This window comes from Bacillus rossius, chromosome 16 (genome assembly GCF_032445375.1).
Source record: "Bacillus rossius redtenbacheri isolate Brsri chromosome 16, Brsri_v3, whole genome shotgun sequence".
Taxonomy (NCBI): Eukaryota; Metazoa; Arthropoda; class Insecta; order Phasmatodea; family Bacillidae; genus Bacillus; species Bacillus rossius.
Genome location: NC_086343.1, coordinates 2,287,581 through 2,311,680, shown reverse-complemented (window position 1 = coordinate 2,311,680; position 24,100 = coordinate 2,287,581). Strand labels below are relative to the sequence as shown.

Genomic DNA, 24,100 nt, shown 5'->3' with positions numbered 1-24,100 from the left:
GCCGCAAAAACACACTTAGGTTGCTTTAGCCGCAACCCGGCTTCTTCAATTCGTTGTAGCACCTGCTTCACCCGTTGCCAGTGCTGTTCTTCATTTAGTCCTGTAACTAATATATCGTCCAACAAGACTACAACACCAGGAATACCTGACAGTAAAGTTGACATTAAACGCTGAAAAATAGCTGGCGCATTACAAACTCCAAAAGGTAATCGTTTTACCTTAAATAACCCTTTCATTGTATTTACAGTTAAGAGTTCTGCTGTATTCTCATCCACTGCTACCTGCAAGTATGCTTCCGCTAAGTCCAACTTGGTGAACACTTTCCCACCTGCTAAATTGGAAAATGCCTCAGTAATGGTGGGTAGTGGGTAAATGTTTTTCTTACAAACCACATTGACAGTACACTTATAGTCCCCACATATTCGTACTGATCCATCAGCCTTGCGAACTGGTACTAAGGATGTTGCCCACTGTGAATAAGCAACTGGTTCGTAAACCCCAAGTTCAACTAACCGGTCAATTTCCTTCCCCACACTCTCTGCCAAGGCAAAAGCTACAGACCGGCTTTTGCGAAACACTGGTTTGGCGTCTGATGGTACCTCTATGCTCACCAGTGGGCCAGTATAGTGACCCAGTTCCACAACATCAAATACCTTAGAGTGTTCCCTGATCACTTCTGCCACCTTTCCCATCTGCAAGCTATATACTCCTTCAATGGTTATCCCTAAGGGCTCCATCCAACTACGACCCAACAGGCTTGGACCCTTCCCATCAGCCACTAAGAACCGTAATCTAGCTGATGCCGATTTAGTTCTTACATTTACTTCTAATGATCCCAGCACCTTCAGTTTTTGTTGGGACCATGTGTGGAGCACCAAGTTTGCATCTTGCAACACTGGTTCCTCTGGCCACAATAGCTTGAATGTGTCGTTGCTAATTATAGTGTGACCCACACCTGTGTCAACTTCCATGTTCAACCGCCTGTCATCTAACCATACTTCCAGGTGGATTGGTGGTCGACAATTTGATGCTCCTGTACCCATGTTATACAAGCTGTATGTTGTCACCTCATGTTCTGAAGAATCATAATCCTCCTTCATGCTGTAATTCGCACTACCCTTCCCATCTTTCGTCCCCTTGACCACACCCCTGCTAGTGGTTTGAGTCTTTTTTGTTATGCATGCCCGCTCTAGATGACCTCGTTTGGAACAGAAATGGCAAACTGAACCCTGATGTCTGCAACCTTGTGGATTATGCCAGCCATTGCATCGCCAGCATAATTGTGACTGCTCTGTTGCTAGCTTATTTCCCGTCCCCCACCTGGTGGAAATGCTGTCCGGTGCATTCCTGCTGTGAAAGGCTTTTGGGTTTTCGGATATGTGTCTTGGGTTTGGTGCATGCTTGTGTGTTCGCAACTCTGACAATGCTCCAACTAAGTCAGTCGTTGTTCCGCGCAAATCGTGCACATTCCGACTTGCTGTTTCTGCTGCTGTAGCCAAGTCCACTGCCTCTTTACATGTCAATTTGGCCTTAGCAAGCATGGTATGCTGCACTGCTCTATCCCTTACCCCACAGACTATGCGATCCCGTAGCATTCTGTCAAGATCTGTGAAATTGCAATGCGTAGAGAGCCGCCGCAGTTCTGCCACATACTCTGCCACCGATTCTCCTTCAAGCTGATCCCGCTTGTGAAATTTATATGTTTCCACTATTTCGCTCGGAGTGGGCTCAAAATGATTGGACAACAGCCCGAAAACCTCAGAAAGAGTCACTTCACTGGTTGCTTTAGGCGATACCAGTGATGTTACCAGGTGATATAGCTCCGTGCCACAAACAGTAAAGAAAATTGCCTTTTGTTCCTCTTTCTCCTTAACTCTGTTCGCCACAAAATAATACTGTAGACGTTCAACATATGTCTTCCACGTATCTTTTCCAGGAACAAACTCGCCAAACGAACTAAACAAAGCCATTAGGGGTTATCAATGTCCATAACCTCAATCAATTACAATTTCCCGTTCCTCAACTAGTTCCATCCCCGAATTGCGTACATCCGTTTCCCTCGTCGCCAATGTTGTATTTCACCTCACCAATACATTCATACACAATTAACTACCCGAATACATTACTACACTATTGCCATCATTCCTTCAACTCCTTGTCCATATTCCCGCCAGTTCATCTTCACAACCACAACAACAACAACACACAGCTTGCCAATCCAGACCTGCCAACCTACTGACAATATTTACACACAAAGAGTACACAACACTAACATAAAGTAACAAGCAAAATTTCAGATGATGTAATATACCTCTAATGTCATGTAACATCTATGTTTGCAGAAAGACTCTCTATCCATGAACTTAGTAAAAGTAGCTTTGTGCGACATAGAATCAGTCACACCAACCGTGATGATGTTCAACGCAGACATAACCACGGTGAAACACATGCGTAAGAGCACAGGGTTGCCAGTGCTGAACCTGCAAATGAGTGGCGATATTAAAGCAGATAATCTACGAGTAGTCTTGTCTAAAGTAATGGATGAGCTGATGATTAGCAAGACCAGGGAGACTGTGTACCTGGATGTGGAACAGAAAGGTGTGCCAAATGAGCGTAAGTATCCAGAAAAGCTTGTGTTTTATTTGTAGTTAAAATAAAAATAGCATATCTAAGACTCACTATTGCTCCATGTATCAAGGACTGGAATTTATGGATTGTCTCTGATGTCTCGCTGCAGCACTATCCTCGGAGGAGCAGCTACCGATACTGCTGCCCTCGTCTCTAGAGCAGCTGGAGAGACTGGGAGAAGACCTGATGCACAGAGCCTCTTGTTCACTGGAGGAAATGTGCACCAAGACTCCTAGAGCGTCACACGTGCGTGAAGTGCATCCTGTGTTCATCGTCCCGGGACTCCAAGAGCCGGCCAAGAGCGCTGCAGAGGTGCTGGCTCGTAACCTCATGTGTCCAGCCATCGTGGTTCACTTGCCAGGGACAGCCCACAGTCTGAAAGACAACGTCGCTGCTATCATACAAGTAGGTCGTCTTCCTGTTATAAGTAACATTTGAAACTCTTATTACTTGTAATTTCCCACACTCACAAGTATAAAACTGATATATTTAGTAGCCCTGAACTCTCTGTATGACTCGTATGTTTCTGATGACAACAGTGCACAAATCGTACAGACTGTATTGATCCTCAACAACAAAGGGTTAGATGTGTTGTTCGGAAATGGTCACTGTGTAGTTCCCATTCATTACTGCTTGTTAACACCTGTTTTGTGGTCATAAGAATCACTATTCCTTTAATTTACTTCCAGTAACCACCTCATGATTGTTATACGTACTGGAGCTTAACAATACAGTATTCTGTGCCACTAAATCTTGTTTGTGGTTTGAAATCTGTCATTTTCATCTTTCAAAATCCTCCACAATGTATGGTAAGACGTGAGGCAGTGACTAACCACCTTAACATTAAAATTTTCCAGAACATGAGGCGTGTGCAGGCAGAGGGTCCCTACAACCTGGTGGGAGTGTCCTGGGGAGGGATGTATGCAGTAGAGCTGGCGAGGCAGCTCCAAGCAGCAGGAGACAAGACTCAAGTGTTCCTGCTATAAGGAGCGCTGACTGCCACTGTTCCAGGACATGAGGCGTGTGCAGGCAGAGGGTCCCTACAACCTGGTGGGAGTGTCCTGGGGAGGGATGTATGCAGTAGAGCTGGCGAGGCAGCTCCAAGCAGCAGGAGACAACACTCAAGTGTTCCTGCTGGAAGGAGCGCCTCAGACCAACCAGGATGTGGCCAGGCTTCTGGGGGAGGGTGCCCAGTTGCAAGTGAACCTGCTTATCCGGCTGCTCGGTCTAACTGCGAGCTCGGTATGTCATGTGAGACCAGAGTAAACTATTTCTCAAGTTTGTTAAGGGGCTTATGTGGTGCAAATACTGTAAAAAGTTTTCAACTCGTTTCCTGCTGAGATGATGTTCTACTTTATAAAATGGAACGAAATGTCTTCTGATATAAAACACACATATAACTAACACTTTCGACAGTTTTGTTTGCTGGAAAATAAAATTTTTATTGGATTAATAAATTGTAAATTGTTCCTTGTATTTCTGGATCAATTGCTGAAGTAGTGTGAAAATGAGTTAAAGTCCAAAAAAAATTGGATTTAAAATTAAAGATTTTATCGACTAATAGGCAGCCATGTAATTCCTATTTCTAAATTTATCTGTGAATATTTAAAGTCACAGGTTATCATTCATCAAAGTTGTACCTTGCATTAGATTATTTGATCTCTAATTTTAAATCATCAGAAATTAAGCTTAGTAGGTTCTTGTTTTTTTGCAGTAAAACCACACGTTCAGATACAACATACAATGCTATTGTCTCAGGTGCACAAAGACCTCATGCTGCTCCCCGACTGGAGATCACGCCTGCACAGAGCTCTCTCCGAGCTGCCGCAGACAAGGACGACCAACCAGCAGCATCTGTGCCTCGCTGTGGAGGCCGTGTACAGGAGAGTGGAGACTCTGCTGAGTTACAGGCCGACTGGAGCGTCGCTGTCCGGACAAGTGGTTCTCTTTCGCCCCAACACACAGCTCAACGACACTTGCGGGCTTGAAAAGGTACATTACTTAAGCTGATCTTAAGAATTTTAGTTTTAGCCACGTTATGTTTATAGAGAAGTTATTAATTTTTTCAATATTCTTTTGCATCATAAAGTTACGATACACTCTGAATGATTCTAAAATTTTGAATATATGGAAATTTTATATTTATTTGGTTTTCTAACTAAAATATCATATTTTCAGGAATGGTAGATTTTATTTACAGCTAAATTGAATGCAATTATTCGTTTTAAAGTTTCATCATTTTAAATATGATTAATCTTTTTATTTTCTCTCTAAAGGGTAGGCCTATGTCATTTACTAGTATACAAGATTTTTTACAGAGTTGTAATATAATTATTTCTGACGACTCCGTCGTTACCTTATCCTCGAAACATTATGGTATTAAATGTTTTTGCTTATCCACAGCTCTTCAAAGAGTCTCTGAACGTGGTCTTGGTGGAGAATGATCACAAGTCCTTGCTAGCGAGTTCGCAAGTAGCGAATGTCATCTCTGACTCATCTCTAGTTAACGTGTACTATTTACCTCAAAGAAGTTGATGCCTCACCAAGTATTGCACGTGCCTAATAAATGTGAGTATTGTTTCGGTTCCTTTTTACATAAATAACAATATATTTACACCACACTGAAATTTTACATATTTATTTTCAAGTTCTGTAGGTAAAGTCATAAATGTGACTAGCTATGAATAAATAACACTAGCATAAATTGCAGCTTTATTAAAAAATTTTGAAAGAATACATTGGCCATAAATTACATTGCCTATCATAGTTACGAAGAGTAAAATCAGAACTTTCTAAGACCTTTTTTGTAATAAAAAAATGTTTCCTCATCATCAAAGAAAAGCTGATAACATATTAAAGCATCAATCAGTATTCGCTGTCTTTATTTTTTTTTCTGTGTTTAAACACACATCCCATTTCCCAAGAGTGAATAAGTTGACATTTTACCCATATATTTATCATGACCCCAGTTACCCCACACCCATGTCCTGACTGCCTGGCCTGTGCAAGGGGGCTGACACCTCGTCCAACTCCAAGGGCAGTGGAGTGGTGAGATGGAGCAGTGATGGGATCACAAGCGGAGGGGAACATGCAGGTACCCACGCCTCATGTTGCCATCCACAGGGTCTGGCCCTGCCGGGAGTCTAAGCCAGGCGGCCCTTGCCAGAGCTTGTTCTAATGTGGGTGAGGCCGGGCACCAGTCGCGCGGCCATCAACGCTCCCGTTCCCAGCTCATGACGAGCTTGCATGCTAAACCCAACCACGTAGAGTTGTAACTTGGTTCTCCTTGTCATTAAGATGGCAAGCATGGTAACCTGACCTCACAAATTGTTTACGCATGAATTATGTGTCATTATCATCTATATTAAACTTGAAACAAAACTGCCATAATCCAAAATGTCTTTTATTTTTCAGGAAAGATCAAGAGGCCGCTGAAGAGAAATTATGCTGGCAACTGTAACTATTATTGTCCGTTAAAATCTGGCGAAGGGTGTGCAACAAAACAGCAAAGAACATCAGCATATAACTGAGAAAATCATCAGGATATTAAGAAAAACTGAATGTGAAAAAATTTTCATACTGTTAATATAGATAAACTGATATATATTTTGTTGCTTTTACATAACTTCATTATCTGTGTAAAATATCAAGGGTACAGGTTTAAAATAATAAAAAATAAATTAATTAAAATAATTTTAAGGACATAAGTTTTCTTAGTACATTTTCTACAACCTAATGTGTAATTTGTAGAAAGTAAATCATAATTTTGCGCACATTAATATCCCAACACTTTCAAACAACGTGTTTCTTCTGCTGTAATCATAGTAAAAAAATTAAGAATATAGGTACATAATAAAAGTTTGAAAATCCATTTTTTTTAATGTCCTTCCCAGAGGAAGAAACTTTTGTTTCCTTTAAGTTCTAATTTATCCCTCAAACTGAGGTCAGTTCCCTATGTACCACAAGGTCCATGATAAAATGTTGTCTCTGGAAGCCTCTGCTGGTGAACAAACTTACTACAGTGTAGCCAATCCACTGCAACCAATCGCTCTGTCTAGCTCACCTTTCCCTTACCTTGACAGCTCCCAGCAACGAAAACCTTCGAGTCATTAATGATCACGGTGGAGAACTTCACTGGTCTACATTCTCATTGAAGAGCAAGAATAGAAGGTCTACAGTCGCAGCCTCGTGGGAAACACACCTCGCAGACCTACAGACAGCACAGTATATGGTACTACTACTATTGTAACTTCTGGTTCTTCTACTCCAAGAGAGACTACTTATTATACAGAAACGAGTGCACAAAAGACTCCAACATAATTTTAATAAACAAAACATTTCACCCTATTCTTAGTTTACTCTTTAAAAAAAAAGTCTTTGAATGAAGTCTTATACAAACTAATTAGTAATTGCCACTAATAGAAATGCTCTATTGAGTGTAAAGCTTTCAATCAAAATGTTTAGATATTTTAAAAACACATTTGTCTGTGTAAATCATGATGACATGCGAGGAGTATGTTTTGACCGGTCCGGCACCAGTCTGAGATGCCGACCGCCATCTTAGATTGCGACATCACGGATGACATAGGACCAGACACAAACTGGTACACGCGGGTTAGGCTGGGTTCACAATTGAAAAAATAACAGTAACAGTAACAGTAGGTCGTGTGCATAGGATATGAACGCCATGTTTCCTAACCTAACGATTCACAATAGCAGAAAGTTGGTCGTGTGCATGGGAGCGAGGTCGTGCGCATAGGAGTGAAATGAATATATTTTATTTCGGTCGCGTACGCATGGCACAACAGCCAATGGGAGAAGAGCAGGGTGCTCTTTTGGCGGGACTAGCTGAAATTAATGCATGAAATTTGGCATCCCGCATGAAAGTGCCCAGGGTTTTCCCTGTGTCTATGCAGGTTTTACCTGGGCCCAACTTATCTAGTAGTTGAGTCTAGAGTTAAGAGTGAGGGGAGTTAGTCATGGCGCCAATCGCTGCCATGGCTGGCCAATCCCCTCCTAGCACACGATGCATGCGACCCTCTCCCTGCATGGCTAATCCCAGCATGACTAGGCGTATAGGCTTCGGCCTGAGACGCACTTAGGTCCCTCCCTAACCCGGACCCCTCCCAAATACACTTAGTTTTAGTTAGGTTAGGAAAAAAAAAATTAAAAAAAAAATGTTTATATTTATTAACCATATTGTGGTAAGAAAATTTTGATACAGTAATAGTATTATCGTTATTTTGAAAGTTAATATGTTTATTTACAAACACTGCTAACAGATGTCGCATAGTTCGCGAAATTTCATTGGCTGAAATTAACAGTAAGAATTCAATTGTGAACCGATTTCGCAGTTCGCACAGGTCGTGTGCATGGCTTGCTATGCACTCGCTTAATTTTTTTTAATTGTGAACCCAGCCTTAGAAGACGAACTCGATAGTAAACATAAGGCTGGGTTCACAATTAAAAAAATTAAGCGAGTGCATAGCAAGCCATGCACACGACCTGTGCGAACTGCGAAATTGGTTCACAATTGAATTCTTAGTGTTAATTTCAGCCAATGAAATTTCGCGAACTATGCGACATCTGTTAGCTGTGTTAGTAAATAAACATATCAGCTTTCAAAATAACGATAATACTATTATTATCTCGACATTTTCTTAACACATTATGGTTAATAAATATATACATATTTCTAGTCCCGCCAAAAAAGCACCCTGCTCTTCTCTCATTGGCTGTAGTGCCATGCGTACGCGACCGAAATAAAATATATTCATTTCACTCCTATGCACACGACCTCGCTCCCATGCACACGACCAACTTTCTGCTATTGTGAATCGTTAGGTTACGAAACATGGCGTTAATATCCTATGCACACGACCTACTTTTACTTTTACTGTTATTTTTTCAATTGTGAACCCAGCTTAAGCTATCCAAATGCCAAAGCGCCAAAGAGCAAAACATAATACTTCCTAAACACTTAGAATAGTCTTTTGTCGTGGTGTAACTACATGTAAAAATATATATTTCTATATTATCTCCCAAATTCTGCCCTTTTAAAAATATAATGCAAATGTGCCATCTTGCCCCGTTACCGGGGCAAGATGACTTTGACTACGGGGTAAGATGACATTTCTGCACAAGTTTAAACATAGTTATTCTTAGAATGCAAACTAATGTAAATTAACTAATTTAACATTGTTACATGCTTTTTTTACATATATGGCATATTATTAAAGGCTTGGTTTGTTGAAAATTACAATTAATAGTTAACTTACATAACTAATTCAGAGTTGGTGTTTTTATAAACAATAATCGCAAACAAATTTTCCTCCTTCTAAGTTCGAGCAGTCCTCATGCCACCATATGTGGCATTTGCAACACTCGATCCAATCTTCTGATGGAGGGTCGACATAATCTCATCACACACAAGACACTGCACTTCGGATATTTGAGCTGAAGTCATGCCTGGCGAAAGTTGGAGCTTCTTGGATTTTTCTCGAGAATCTAACTTCAGTTTCTTAGTAACAGTTACTTTTTTGGCATCTCGAGACTCATGTATTTATTGCTTCAAACGTTCTTGATCTATCCTCTGAGCTTTTCTCTGAACCAGCATCGCTTTCATGGGTGAGCTTGTGATGACACTTGCACATTGCTTATGACTTATCCTTTTTTCTCACATGTGATCTTTCTTTAGGCAATGGTTTGAAATCGAAAACACTTCGGTACAGTTTTGGCTCAACAGGAGTAGCATTTCTTATAGGCCCTATCTTAATGAGAGTAGCATTTCTTGAAAGTCCTGGCTCAACGGGAGTAGAATTTCTTGAAGGTCCTGGCTCAATGGAAGCTGCGGGAGAAGTATTTATTGAAGGTCCTGGCTCAATCGGAGAAATATTTCTTGAAGATCCTGGTTCAATGAAAATGTCATTTCTTGAAGGTCCTGGCTCAATGGGAGTAGCATTTATTAATGGTCCTGGCTCAATAGAAGTAGCATTTCTTGAAGGTCCTGGTTCTTCAGTTTTCTCTGCCTGATGTTCATTAACTGCTTTTTCCATAACAAGACCATGATCGGTGGGGTTAGCTGCAGCTAAATCATGCTCAGCAAACACAAGGGGATCATAAGGCTCGATTCCACATTCTCGGAACCCATTGACTGCATTACCGACTGTAGCTGCTTTTAAATAAGCAGTGCTTAGTAGCTCACCAATTTATTTTGTCAGTTATGGCTTGCCCTGGATTAGTGACCATAAAGTTGTCACAAGCTTGACTGTAATAGGTTTTTAATGGCCCAAAAAAGGAAGCATCCAGCATTTGAAGACTATGGGTAGTGTGGGGTGGAAATCCGACCATAACGATGTGATTTTCCCGGCAAAAGTTTATAGCCTCCAGTGTTACGTGTGTTTTATGGTTGCCAACAAGCAACAGCACGTGATATTTACTGGTTGGTTTCACATGTAGTTCGAAATGTTTCAAAAACAACACAAATATTTCTCCATTGCTCCAACCATTATCACTGCAATGTCCAACGGTTCCCGGAGGGGCTCTTTTCACAAGTTCAGGTCGCATCCGTTTTCTTGCGAAAACCAAAAAAGGGGGCAGGTAATATCCGCAAGCATTAATGCAACAAACAATAGTAACATTTCTTCCTCTCTCTGCCGAAACGATCTTGGAAACTCTCTTACTTCCTGTGGGTGAAATAACCTTTGGTAGCCTATTAGGTACAGTGGAAAGTGCAGATTCATCTGCATTGCAAATGGCAGAAGCTGGAAATCTATGTTTTTCCCGCACTTATTTCAAAATTAAGAAAAACTTGTCAACATTTGGCTTGTTAAAGCCCATTGCTCTGGCAATGGATGTTTCCTCTGGTCTCCGAAAACTGAACTTACATTTTTTCATAAAACTATCAAACCAATCCTCACCTGCCATCCTGGTCTCAACATTGAACGGATGCGAAATTCCACTATATTCTGCAAAGTAAAACACAAGTCTTCTACATTGCTGCTTTGTCATCCCAAAAAACATGTTATCCATTGCTGTCGAGTAGTTCCTTAAATATTCTAGCTGCTCTTCAGTGAAAACTTCTCGAAATCTTCCACCATGAATAGGCATTTCCTAGGAAGAAAATACAATTAGGTAGGCTAAATACTTTTTAATTAGAATTTTTGTTTAATGAAAGCCTGTAGGGCATGAACAATTAAGAAACAACTGTAAAAAAGCACTTGGGGCAAGATGACGAGTCGTCATCTTGCCCCAGTCAACTTGCCCCGATCAGCAATGATATTAGTATTGGATTTTTTCGCTAGGAAAAAATATAAAAGGTTAACAATATATAGTGGTTAAGAAAAGTATATTGTCTAAGGTAATAATGTGTGGCATTGAATAACCAAACATCTTACCTGTTTGTCCATGAGATATTACTTCGAAGTTCTTGAAAATTACAATACGTCAGACCAAATGTACGAACATCATCTAACAAACAACTAAATGGTGGCAGCGGCTTCACTGTGCGATTCTTTAGTGCCCACCAGTGTGGATCGCTAGTAGTGTCTGTTAGGTGGTGCTATCTAGTACCATGACGTGGAACTAAGTCATTCGTCGTCTTGCCCCGCTCGTCAACTTGCCCCGTCCTCCCCTATATATATATGTGTGTGTGTGTGTGTGTGTGTGTGTTAAAATCCTTGAAGACAGGTGATTCACAGACACATTACTACGGATCGTTCTGGCAACACGCAGTCGTACAACTGAGATGGTACTCGCAGAGGACCACCGGGTGCTTTGTCTCAGCATACAGGCGTGCCAGGCTACTGAAAGGAACTAGTCTGGAGCATTTGGTCAAAAGATAGCACCTCCTTCGGCAGCTAGGAAGTTTACTAATTCATCGATCTCATCGATGAAGGCTTCAGATTTGATGACTGGATATTCAGCTCTGCGTTGACATATACGACCGGCGCGGAAGTTCAGCAGATATCGTCGAACTTGCTAACTTTATGGCGATGTTACTATAGCCAGTATTTGCTGGAAGTAAATCAACGACACCAGCCACACATCACGGAAGCCAGTGCCTCTTCTTTCCCGTCAAAAACGTTTCACAATAATCTTTCATGAAAAGTTGCATTAACATTCGGTCTTGACATTTTACTCCCATTACCCAAAGAAGTTTCACTTCAATAATTAGCAAATTTGTGCACTATAAAACATAGAACTAAATGTCGTATCATACTTATTTTAAAGCACTGTTGAATGGCATAACGAAATCAGGAAAGCTGTATTGGGACTTCTACCCCCACTCATTTCTAAACATTTTTGTAGTAAATAATACCACGAAATCAGAAGAAGTTATCAAAAGAAATTAAACCTGAAGGAGCTCGTTTTAGAGAAAGAGGAGAAATAACTGAGTGCCAAATCCAGTTATTTATCTGGTGTATATATGGGTGTGTGTGCACACACACACACAGAAGTGTTTCTTCCAGAGTTTTATTTTGTAGTACATCCCGTAAATATTATTTCACCCCTCCAAAAACATAACTCGAAGAAACACAGCTCATAATAACCTTTGCGTGTGTATATTTACATATATGTAAATATACACACGCACACCAGATAAATAACGGGATTTGGCACTCAAATCATTTCTCCTCATGCTCTAAAAAGAACTTCCTCTTATGTTAATTTTTTTGTCATGCCTTTTTTTTCTGATTTTGTGTTATAATTTCCCACTAACAAAGTTTAGAACTGAGAGAAGTTCTGCAGTGGTAGATTACCGGCTCAGGTTCCAGTCCCGGTACAGCTGTCCTGATTCGTTCCTTAATTCGCACAGAGAGGAATATTGGCATTTTTCCTAAGCCAATTTTTATACTTTGTCAGAGTCCTTAATTTAAATAGTTAGTCTGTTCTTCATGACCTCGCGATAAACCAGATATATATCTCTAAACTAAAAAAAATTCTTTCCTGAATATTGAATTGACCACTGAAAAGTGTTATGCTAAAAAAAAATCTAGATGTTGAGGTCATTTATCATTTGAATTCACACGAAAGTGTATGAATATTAAGTCCACGGGTCATATTCCATTGTTTAATTGCTCGCCTCCGGGACAAACAATACGCTCCTGGGAAATGGGTGAATGACAAGTGAATAAACTGCGTTCGCGGAAAACAAAATTCGGTGCATCGGCGGTCGACCAGTCACTGCGAGGCCTGCAGCTGCCCACTCGCACGCTCCGGGCGGCAGGACAGCGCCGTCAGCTCCCGTGAGTCGCAGCCAGTCCAGGTAGCTTGTTCGAGTCTCGGCGACGTGGCCTTCCATCGGGCTGATGCCCTGCCGCTATAACAATTCACATCCCACATAGCCCACGAATTTTAGAGTTTAACCCGGAAAAAAAATATTATAAAGCTGCAAATTTGGTCATTAGTACTATTCACCTTCCTGAAAAACATACTGAATTTCCCCTATTCTCCCGTGCCGACGTCCATGTTTTTTTTTTTCGGGCAAGAACGTCTTAAGTCGCAAAAATCGACACACGGGCTAAATTGACCGTTCAGAAATTAAACCCAAGAATAAATACTCTTCTATATATATTTTATTTCATCGCAAGATCATACTGAATAGCTGTAAATTTTCAATTAGTAAATGAAATACATTTTAAGCGTTGTTAAAGCGATTATCTTTCAAGAATTTCTTGAAAAATTAGCAAAGTTACAAATCAACTGACTCAGAGAGTATTAATTAAGCCAGATAGCTAAAAAGTGGTTTCTACAATCAATATTTGCTACAGTTTTTTTTTCCAATGGTGTATTATTCATTTTCATGGGATGGTTTGTTTAGGAGATACGGCCGCCTAAACAATAGCGCGCGTCGTGTAATCACATACACTGGCGTGCATCGTCAAGTGCAATTATTGCAAGTCTACAGAATCTATGTAAGTGTAAGCTAGTTATAATATTCAAGTAACATTCAGTTACACGCATATTATAAGTATGTTAATCATGTATACATAATTTATATTAATTATTTGGACTGTTATGTTATGCGACACCTAAACTGAAACTTCACTATTTCGATTCCTAATTCAGTTTTGTTTTAATTAATTTCAAAGTAAATAACTTACGTTAGTCCTATGGTAATATAACTTTTAGCACAGCATTTACTAACATAAATTTATTTTATTAAAACTGGAATACGGTTTTCTATGTTAATAAAACCCTCTCTTAATTATATGCAAAGTAGTAATGTTTGCAATCTTTTCTACAACTCTTTCATTATGAATTATAAACTAAAAAAAAAAGTAAGCAATTTATTTGGTTCATGAATTAGATATAGTTACTTATAGAGTAGCTTCCTCTGGGTTATCTTCGTCGCCACTTCCATGAAAATCTTGAATTTCTATATTCATGCAGCTTCATCCTCTACAATGTCCACACATCGTCGAGCAGGTCAATCCAGCACGCCTGCATTCATATCTGTAGCCACAGTATCTTACAGCCACAGGGAATCAGGCGCAACAAAGAATTAGGCGCAGGTGCCCGGCTAGTCAGTATTGGAACCAAGTATCCTCCAGCCAGTTTCCACCCCCAGTCGACTGAATTAAGGGATACATTATCATACCACTGCTGAACCTAGGGAAAAAAACACAAGTTTTATTATTTAATGTTTCAATATTATATACATTCAGTTACATTCTCAGTGTATAGTTGAAAAAACCTGATAATATGTCCGCAGTGAATGTTCTGCACATGCTGCACTTGTTGGTGGCAATTTCGCTAGTTCGAAGGCTGCCGTAACAGACTGCTTAGCGATGGAGCGTGTATACTGAATTACTCTGAGTTCATCTAAACTGGTGACATTTTCCCCACCGTACAGAGCTATGACGAATTTCTCTCCAGCAGCACAAACCTCCTCTTTCGTAGACTCTGGACTGTTGAACACTTGTGCAACATAGACCATGCCAGGTTTCTGGAGAATTTTCCATGCTTTTTTTTTTTACCTTTGCCAAAGAAAGCAGATGTGTCACAACCAGTAACTGCATGACAGAAGAGGACATTATCTTTGCTCTTTCCTATATGTTTTTGAATTTCCTTCACATGATACACTTGGTCACATTTTGTATTCGTACCTGGACTAAGGACTCTTAAGTCCATGACATCAGTGGCGCGGGCTAACAGCATGACTACAATGTCTGTGTCAGATGCAACAACTGTGACATTGTTTCCCAATAAAGCCAGCTCAAGCGCTTTCTTCACAATAAGAGTATCAGCATCGCCCTCAGAATGGCACACTTTGATTCCTGCTGTTTAGAAATGGTGGGCCAACAAGGTGATCAGTCGTTCCTTGTTGTGATGGTTACTTAGGAAATCAGCTTGCGTTGTGCTCGCAGATGTGTTCATGTCAAACATAAATTCAGCAGATGTCCTTTTAGAAGCATGCCGAATATGTTCTTGTGATTTTGTAGACAGAACATTGTAGCCATCAAATAAACAGTCACAGATGCTCTATAATGTTTCTGCACAAATTGTAAGTATGCATCCACTATTTGGCCATATGTAGCAGGACGTGGCCAAAATAGAGCATGAAGTAGATGACCACCATCAATTACTATTCTTCTTGGGTCGTTTGTGGAGTTTTCCTCAGGTGTTGTGTAGGAGAACAACTGTAAGAAAGCTGATTTCACTGTTTTACGCATTCCCACTTCATCAAAAAGAGCTGGAGGTCTTGGAGAAAGTTCATAACTGAGATAGTGTTTGAGATCATTCTCGGTATTCATGACACACACTATCCGCATAAAGAGCTGGTGAGAATTTACCTCTACAACATCATCACGTATCAAAATGCTTTGAGACACTGCTGAGAGAGGTTTGACTCTGTTTTTATGTGTAAGTTTAACTTCACCAAATGTCGAACCTATTGTACGTTTTATAGCACCCAAACCAAAATATTCTGCTTGATCACAGTTAATACTATCATCTCCTACAACACCAGATGCAAGTGATTGCAAGCAGTCTGCATTCCAAGGAGACTGTTGCTTAAGCCAAGACAGTAGTACAGCAACATCACGAGCATCTCTGGTTTTGCATGAATCCCATAACTCAACATGCTGTTCAGATTATCCAGCTTTGATGCCAGAAAGCTCCTCCAAGGCATTGCACAACTTCAAGCATACAGGAAAAGCAGCTACAAAATATGCAAGTGTACTTTCTGTTATTTCACATCCTCTTGTAAGGCCCCCTTAAGTTTTGAGCGCACGCATGAGATCCTGCTCTATCGACAAGTCTGTCCATACGCCTCCCCAGAACTCGTCCTTTCTTCGTAAAGTAAAAAAAAACTTTGTGATGTAAATTTGTTGTACTCATTTGGTGGCATTCGAGATGGAAGTTCCTCCATCTTCTGGACATATAGGTGAGCTGATTTTGCATAGTGAAAGTGTCCAGCAGCATGCAGGTATGGCAGCATTGACCGTACACACTGTAAATGAAATTCCCAATCACCAGACCTTTCAGCTCTTATAAAAAGGCGTAATATGTCCACCTGCTGTAGGTACTGCACCCATAACTTGCCAGTACGACTTTGTTCAGACAATACTGTCACTTTCTTTCAAATGAAGCTAGAAAACTGACTAGCAAAGGTGACTCCACGGCATCTGGAATAATTTTCTCACCACTTATAACTTCAAGAAAGAGTTTGTGTAATTCTTCTTGATCCATTCCTAGTATCATAGTAATCAGGGCCTGAGAAGTTAACATGTGTGCTCGCACAGCTCTAGAAAATGCATGGCCTGAAATCATGTGTGTTACTGAAGATTTAGCATAAACTTGCATCCACAGCTCTTCTATGCCACTCCAGACATTATGAATCCAACAGAGCCCATGTAACTGATGAGTAGATGGAATCCACCAATCCAGTTCCCCAGGAGGTGCAGCTGCGATAATTTCTGATGCCTTCGCATAAAGTGGCTGATCAAAAGTAACAATACAGCTGCCCTGATTGTGGCGTTTACACTCCTCAGCTGTAAAAAGAAGTGCAGTATAAATAGTACTGTGATTTTATGGTTCTCAATTTATAAATGGCACTACCTCGACTGCAGTGACGCACCAAATAATTTTCCCTGTGTGTATACAGCTTCGCATAAAACCATTCCAAGATGACGCTGAAAACTCTTCTAACCATCTAGCAGAGGTCAAAAGTATATCTGCTGCAATAGCATTTTTCACAGACCGAGCTGTAGCATCAAACACAGTGGCTAGCTCGCGAATGCTAATGCCCTTGAGTACTGGCAATGTTGACTTTTTGTAACTGTGAATTTAAGGTTTGCCTCTGGCGGCTATGATGTCTGCTGATGGTGGATGAAGCTGTCTGTTAATTTTCATTGATTCTTGGTTTTGAGCTGGGGTGATAAATCGCACACCACCCATTGAGTGGTATGTGCCATGTCCTGTAAGGGTTCTGATATTAAAATCAGCATTATCAAAGGCATATTGGATATACCCTTTTTTGCTTCCACTAGTATTGGCTCTGTCGTGCTCCAAAGCCGAAAATTCATATCTGAACAAAAATTATACAATTCTGTAGTACAACTAAGTTGCAAAATACAAGTGTATTAAAATTAAAGGTGCTTTAAAAGGATGTAAAAATAATTGCTTGCTAAGGAGAAATTAAAGATGATTATAATTAATTTTGTAAAAGAAGTGCATTCTTTGAACCTCCTTGTAGCTTGCAGAGAATGAAAGACTGCTGAGAATATCTACCAGCTGTTTCGATGCATGATGCCGGTGAATAAATACACCAATGCCCAGCAGTGAAGGAGATATGTAAGAACGGGGACGGCATGCAGACATTATGGCTTCTCCGATTGCTGTCTTATTTCTATCGACAACTTAACCTTTAATTACTCCATTCAGAAATGTTTTCAATGTTTCAGGTAGTTGTCCTGAATTTAGAGACTCCAAGGCAGGGTAAACTTTGGTGTCGAACATTAATGATCGAATATCTCGCCTGATTATATCTCCTGCTGCCTCTACAATGCGAATATTCTCCTGTTCTTCCATTGTCTCCTTGTCCAAATACCATTTGTCATGCAGAATACTACTCGCTTTTCCCTTCAAGTTTACAAGAGACGATTTTCCTGATATTTCAGGTATAAAAACACTATTCCCATAACGTAAATTCAGTTTCTCCTTCAAATATTTGGTAGTGCAAAGGGAATCATTAGGATTATTTGTATTGAAGTTTTTCATCTTTTCTATGAGGTCACTTAGAAGAAATTGTAAATCTTCAGCACTATCCATATAAGCACACAGCTTTGTAAACGCAGAAGCTCTACATTCATCTTCAGGCCTCCCTCTTCCTCGAAGAAAGGTTATATTGTCTTGCAGACTTTGTAGTGTTCCTAAAATAGAAATAATAAACAATTGAAAAATATTAATTTTGTAGCATTATTATTTTACTGTTGTACACTACAGTATTCTACAAAACTTACTGCTATTTAATAAGCTGGAAGCCTACCTGGAGATGCAAATAGCAATCTACATTGCTTGTGGTATTTAGCTTCAGCAGCAACGAGATCAGCAACACTTGCAGCCCGAGCATGGACAATCTCGCCCCACTCATCCATTCGTTCGAGTGCTCCAGCAATAACACTATCCTTAAAGGGCAATGTAGTAACTTCACATATATTTTTTCAACTCCTTTTTGGTTTCCTTCCGAACAGAAGTTGTGTTTTATATTGAAGGCATCTCCAGATGAGCGAAGACGCCGTTCTGTACCAAGATTGGGATCTTCGGATTTATTTACACTACTAAGAACTTTCTTTTTTGTACTTTATTGTATTGTAAAATGCGTCTAGACAACGGCTGGTGGCGACTCGCACCATAACTCGTGATTACACGACGCGCGCTATTGTTTAGGCGGCCGTATCTCCTAAACAAACCATCCCATGAAAATGAATAATACACCATTGGAAAAAGAAAACTGTAGAAAATATCGATTGTAGAAACCATTGTTTAGCTATCTGGCTTAATTTATACACTCTGAGTCAGTTGATTTGTAACTTTGCTAATTTTTCAAGAAATTCTTGAAAGATAATCGCTTTAACAACGCTTAAAATGTATTTCATTTACTAATTGAAAATTTACAGCTATTCAGTATGATCTTACAATGAAATAAAATATATATAGAAGAGTATTTATTCTTGGGTTTAATTTCTGAAGGGTCAATTTCACCGGTGTGTCGATTTTTGCGACTTAAGACGACCAAATTTGCAGCTTTATAATATTTTATTCTGGGTTAGGGTATTTTTGAGCCTAAAATTCCTGGGCTAACAATGCACTCTGAAATTATAGAGTATAACAACTTATTTTCTTACTACAGAAACATACAGACACTAAGCAGCCTTATGTGATTTTTGGAAACTGCGGAAAATTTTATTTGGTCTATTTAAAGGCATTTCATTTCATATTTTGTGTATTATTGCACTTTTTTTGTTAGTTAATTTATAATGTAAACATATGTGATTGTTTGTAAACAAGAATATTTTATATGCTTTTTATGAACTTTAATGAAAATTTGTATGTGAATCCTCGCATGTATTGAAAGCATGAAGTCATGTCGTGTAGATTAAGATTAACCATTCGTATGTAGCCTTCGTCTTCGAACTCTTTAATTTTAATATATCAATCAAAAAGATAGAAAAAATAGGTTTTCCCAAAACCCTGAAAATCTAAGGTTTCTGTGGTTTTATGGATAGGTTCATTTTTATATTTTTAATGAATTACATAATAAAAATAAAAATTTTGAAGACGAAGGCTGCATATGAACTGTACATATATACTTCATAATTTCAAGCTTTCAGTACATGTTACCAATGACATAAATATTTGCCTTTAATTTAAAAAAAATAAAAATAAATAAGGATTTTTTAATAGACAACACCTTTTATAAAAATTAAACATGGTTATATTATTTATTTCAAAACATGAGCAAAAACAAAATATTAGAAGCAAAATAATTTAGAACTCTACCACCTTAACCCCACTCTTCAATACCAGTAGGCTACACACTACAATATCTCTCAATTAAACAATTTGGTGGTGCTGTGTTGGGACACACAGCAGTTGGTTGAACATAAAATGTCTAGTTCAGCGAGTCGCAATTATTGTAATCTATTGAAATGCAAACGAGACTTTGACTGTGTACTAGTAGTTCACGACATCGTCCAATTCATAGCTTCTGTGGCAAATGATTCGCAGTGCAGCCCGGTTGCAGAACAATCTGCCGATTGTTGAAGACTCGTAACACACCTTTGTTAACTTGTTGGCAAATAGAAACTCGCCGAGCGTCTCGTTCTTTTCTTCCAACAACTTTCACAGTTTGGTAGATCTTGACTGGAGCCTGTATTTTGGGTCCATTGTACCTTAGGTAACTGCAGTGTTCCGGTCATCGGCCAGTACTCCAAACCACACTCTGACTCCAGCCGCTGGACCGGCTGTTACTCATACCACGAGCATTTACGGACATATGTTCCTTAACGTAGCTTGTTTTGGCACTCTCTGCCACCTAGTGAACTTATGCCCTGCAAATTCCAATTGCCTGTATATTTAAGTTGATGGATGAAAACAAAAAGATACCTTGTGTTGATTGTATAATCTACATGCCAAATTTAATTTAAATACATTGCATCTGTTTTGGCATGATAAGGTGAAAAGTATCTGACTGTTTGCTTTTATATAACAGCACAAATGTAGCTTGCATTGTAGAGACACATGAAGGGGTCTGATATTCTCACTGAATGGAAATGTGGACAATTTTTCACGTTCCTATACTGAATAGTATTATAGGTAGTCTAACTCTTTACACTGAACTAAACGCCACACAAGATAAAATTTTCCAATTTCTGCTGCAGTCTAAATGTTCCTAAAGTTAGTCTTGCTGTGTTAAAAAGTCAATCTTTGCAAAGCACTTCATGCACCATAACCCTACACTTGACTGCAACTCCTAGCAATCACTACTCTTATTTAAGTCTATATGTAAATATATGTTTGTGTTAATGTTATGTGTGAACTGTTTGCAGGCTATCCTGTAGCCATGGCCAGTTTCTCCAGCATGGACCCCGCTCCTGACGACGTCGTGATATCCGGCATCGGGGGAACATTCCCGAAATCCGACAACCTGGATGAGTTTCAAATGAACCTGCTTAGCAACACAGACCTGGTGGAAGATATACTGGATGCTAACTGGCAGAGGGGTAAACACTTTTGAAAATTTTGTTGATTGAAAATAGACAATATTGATAAAAAATTTTAAAAATATAATACTAGATGCTTTTAATTTTAAGTGCTCATCCAGTTTTTAGCAATCGCCTTCTATTGCTATGCCTTCCTTCTAGATCCTGCTAATTTTTATCCGTCACACTGTGAGCCTTCGACATTTAAAGTATTCCTTGCTTGTTCATATTTACTTCTATCGCAGAAGAATCTTCAGTCAACGTTCTCCACCAATTTTCTAAAATAGCTGTATCAAAGAAGACCACTTTTCTAAAGCTTTTTTCTTACACCAGTTCCTTGACGTACGCCAAAAATTGAATGTATCCCAATTTAATTCCTCCCCTATTTTTGATCAATCGTTTTCTAGTTCCACCTTTTCTTAATTTCTGTCACTCATGCAAAATATCTCTCAATCGTTGTAAACCGATAATCTCCATAATGCTGCATGCTGCAAATAAAAATGGATCATCATTATTTATTTATTTTACTTTCAGATAAACTTGGTGTCCCACGCAAGAGAGGTGCAATAAGAAACAAAAATAAGTTTGACAGTGCATTTTTTGGAATCTCTCAGGCACAGACTTCCAAAATGGACTCCATGTCTTGGAAAATATTAGAAAACACTTTTGAAGCAATATTAGACTCGGGTAAGTATTAATTAAAAGTAAGTAAAGTCATGAATAGCAGAGTTAATGTGGACCGTGGTAACCTTGGATAACCAAAATCTCACATAACAAGAAATTATAAGAAAATCATCTTCATTGTAGGTTGACCCAATGTTATAATTTTTCGGAGTTATGTATTCTCTGCTTTTCTTCAATGTAGATTCTTTCGTGACTCCTTTATTTGCCCTACTAGTACATGATATTGTGGGGATTAACTTTCTTTAGGCTTCCAACAAGTTAGATAGTTCTCTTGGTCCTCAAGCAAATGTTTCAACATGAAACCTCAGTAATCGAAGCTCGGTTAGTCAAGTTTTTGCTACTTTTAGTTACACTAATTAGTGGTTGAGTCTGATTCATATAAAATGTAATAGGGTTTTATCAATAATTCTGCTTTCTGACACATTATTTGTCATGGTCTTTGAATCAGCTAAGTATTCAGATTTTATGCAGGGGTTGTGATGGTGTGTTCTGTCCTGAGTTGAAATAAAATTATTTACGTTAGGTTTTCTGCACAGGACGTGCCTGCAAGTAATGTTGTGTTTTGCCGATTTACTTTCTTTTTTCAAGGAGCCAGTGGTAGATGTAAGTTAACTGATAAAGATTTGAATGATAGATCTCAAACTGATGAACTTGTTAAAATTGCGAACACCATTTTCTTTGTACTGCTTTAATTATCCCTTCCATGTAGCTCTCTGAAAGCAGTAGCGCAATACTTGAACCATAGAGTACTCTCATCCAACACGAGAAATTAAAGGCTATCGTTCATATCCTCACATTTGAACAATACTACCAATGTTTTAATAAAAGCACACTTATTAACATGAACTTGCTTTATTAATGAATGAGGATTTAACATCTCTTCGACATCGATGTTCCTCGAAACAGGGAGAAATGGTGAAATAATGGAGAGATGATGGAATTAACATGAAGGGAAATGGGAGAACTCAAATAAAACGCGTTAACTCACGGAAAAGTCTGCGACGTTGACTATGAGCAAGAACCCTTAAGCGCCCGGATCGCCCTGGTGGCAAGCGGGTGTACTGACTCCTTGACAACATGGCTTCCGATCCTCATGGAGATTATCTTTATTATGCGTAAAGCAATGTGTAGCAACATCACTCTATAATTTCGCATTCTTATAATTACTTTGTATTCCTCCCTAGGCCTTAACCCCTCAGACCTGCGGAACACCAACACCGCAGTGATAATTGGAGTTCACCTCAGTGAATCTGAGGCTCTGTGGATTCTGTTAGGGGACATAGATGCAGGCTTCAGCGTCATGGGGCACAACCGAGCCATGTTTGCGAACCGATTGTCGTACTGGCTAAACACGACAGGTAATGATTCTACAGTTTAATGGTTTAACCCAATGATGTAGTACTTTCGTTTTGGCAAAATAACCAACCTGTGACTAAATTTGCATGATCTTATTATTGGTGCATTATTATACAATATATTTTTATCACAATTCAATCCCCAGTGCTTTGGGCTACGAAGATGGTACCTTAGCATCTACGACTTATCACTGTAACTCCAGAAAGAAAAGTGATTAACAGTATAAATTATTTTTTCAGGTATCAGTTATGCATACTTTGCAGAAGAAACAGCAGGAATAAAAGGATTGGAAATCGCTCAAGAACTAATCAAGACTCGTCAATGTGACGCAGCGATTGTAGGAACAATTAGTTTCGGAACACTTCCTGAGGCGACGTTCAGTTACATGAGTCTTGGCTGCCTGAGTAGCGACGGTAAATGTCGGGCATTTGATGCTAAAGGTAAGACACAAATTTAAAGATAGCCAAATAGTCCCGATAGTATGGTTGTAGTTAACAAGTTGACACCGTTCCGGCTGCCTCCCCGTCAAAGCTATCAAGTTTTGCGGGATGGGTCTCGGGGTTTGGGTTCGGCCAAGTGGCGGGAGGCAGGGACGTGTCCGTAGAGGTGATTCTTGGGCTGTTGAGGCCACCCAAGACGCCTTACACTACAAATGATGCACTCCGCTACGTGAAGTGTGGTTTTTATTACACATCAACCTCTACATGGTGCTATCCATCCCCTGGCCGCGACTGTTCGGGGTTAGAGAGCTCTGCGCGTGTACGGCTGTTCGGCGATGACCCCGCTTACAATGGAGAGGGGGGAGTTTTGAGCGAACAGTACGTGGCGGACGTTGCTGCTACGACCTGCGCGGTGATGCACGGCCAGTGGTGTTGTAACTCACGATCTAGATGCGGTTGCGGAATTGGCGCGAAGGTGGCCTCTCAACGTTGCGCGAAGACGATCAGCCTCTTCGAGCTCCCGGTGGGTACTGACTCACTCGTGTAGCACAGCGCTACAGCAGGCCTGCCAATTGCGCGCCAGAAGCGCAGCGCGCGGGAAACAGACGCGGCCAAGTTTAGGACCTATTCGCACATTGAACAATTGGATTAACAAATAAAAACATTTGATGAAATATACAACATGTGCCCTTGATGCTATAGTCCGGCGGAAGCACATTGCCACACCCGGCGGAGTGCTTCCGCCGAGGTGGCCGGTAGTGGTGCTAGCTGCGGGTCGTTCGG

The 24,100-nt window shown here is 39.9% G+C and overlaps 1 protein-coding gene across 4 annotated transcripts in view; it reads left to right on the top strand.

The window, feature by feature from the left end:
* LOC134540396 (fatty acid synthase-like) overlaps window positions 1-24,100 on the top strand; it is a 140,720-nt gene that overhangs the window by 74,912 nt on the left and 41,708 nt on the right. Inside the window, exons 31-36 of one of the 4 annotated variants that reach the window (XM_063383105.1) lie at window positions 2,343-2,613; window positions 2,738-3,033; window positions 3,640-3,870; window positions 4,387-4,620; window positions 5,032-5,196; window positions 6,043-6,499. The exons of 1 other annotated variant lie outside the window; for it this stretch is intronic. In XM_063383105.1, coding sequence (XP_063239175.1) covers window positions 2,343-2,613; window positions 2,738-3,033; window positions 3,640-3,870; window positions 4,387-4,620; window positions 5,032-5,163 — 1,164 coding nt within the window. In that variant the 3' untranslated portion in view covers window positions 5,164-5,196; window positions 6,043-6,499. 2 more of the 4 variants (XM_063383104.1, XM_063383106.1) reach the window with 2 other exon arrangements.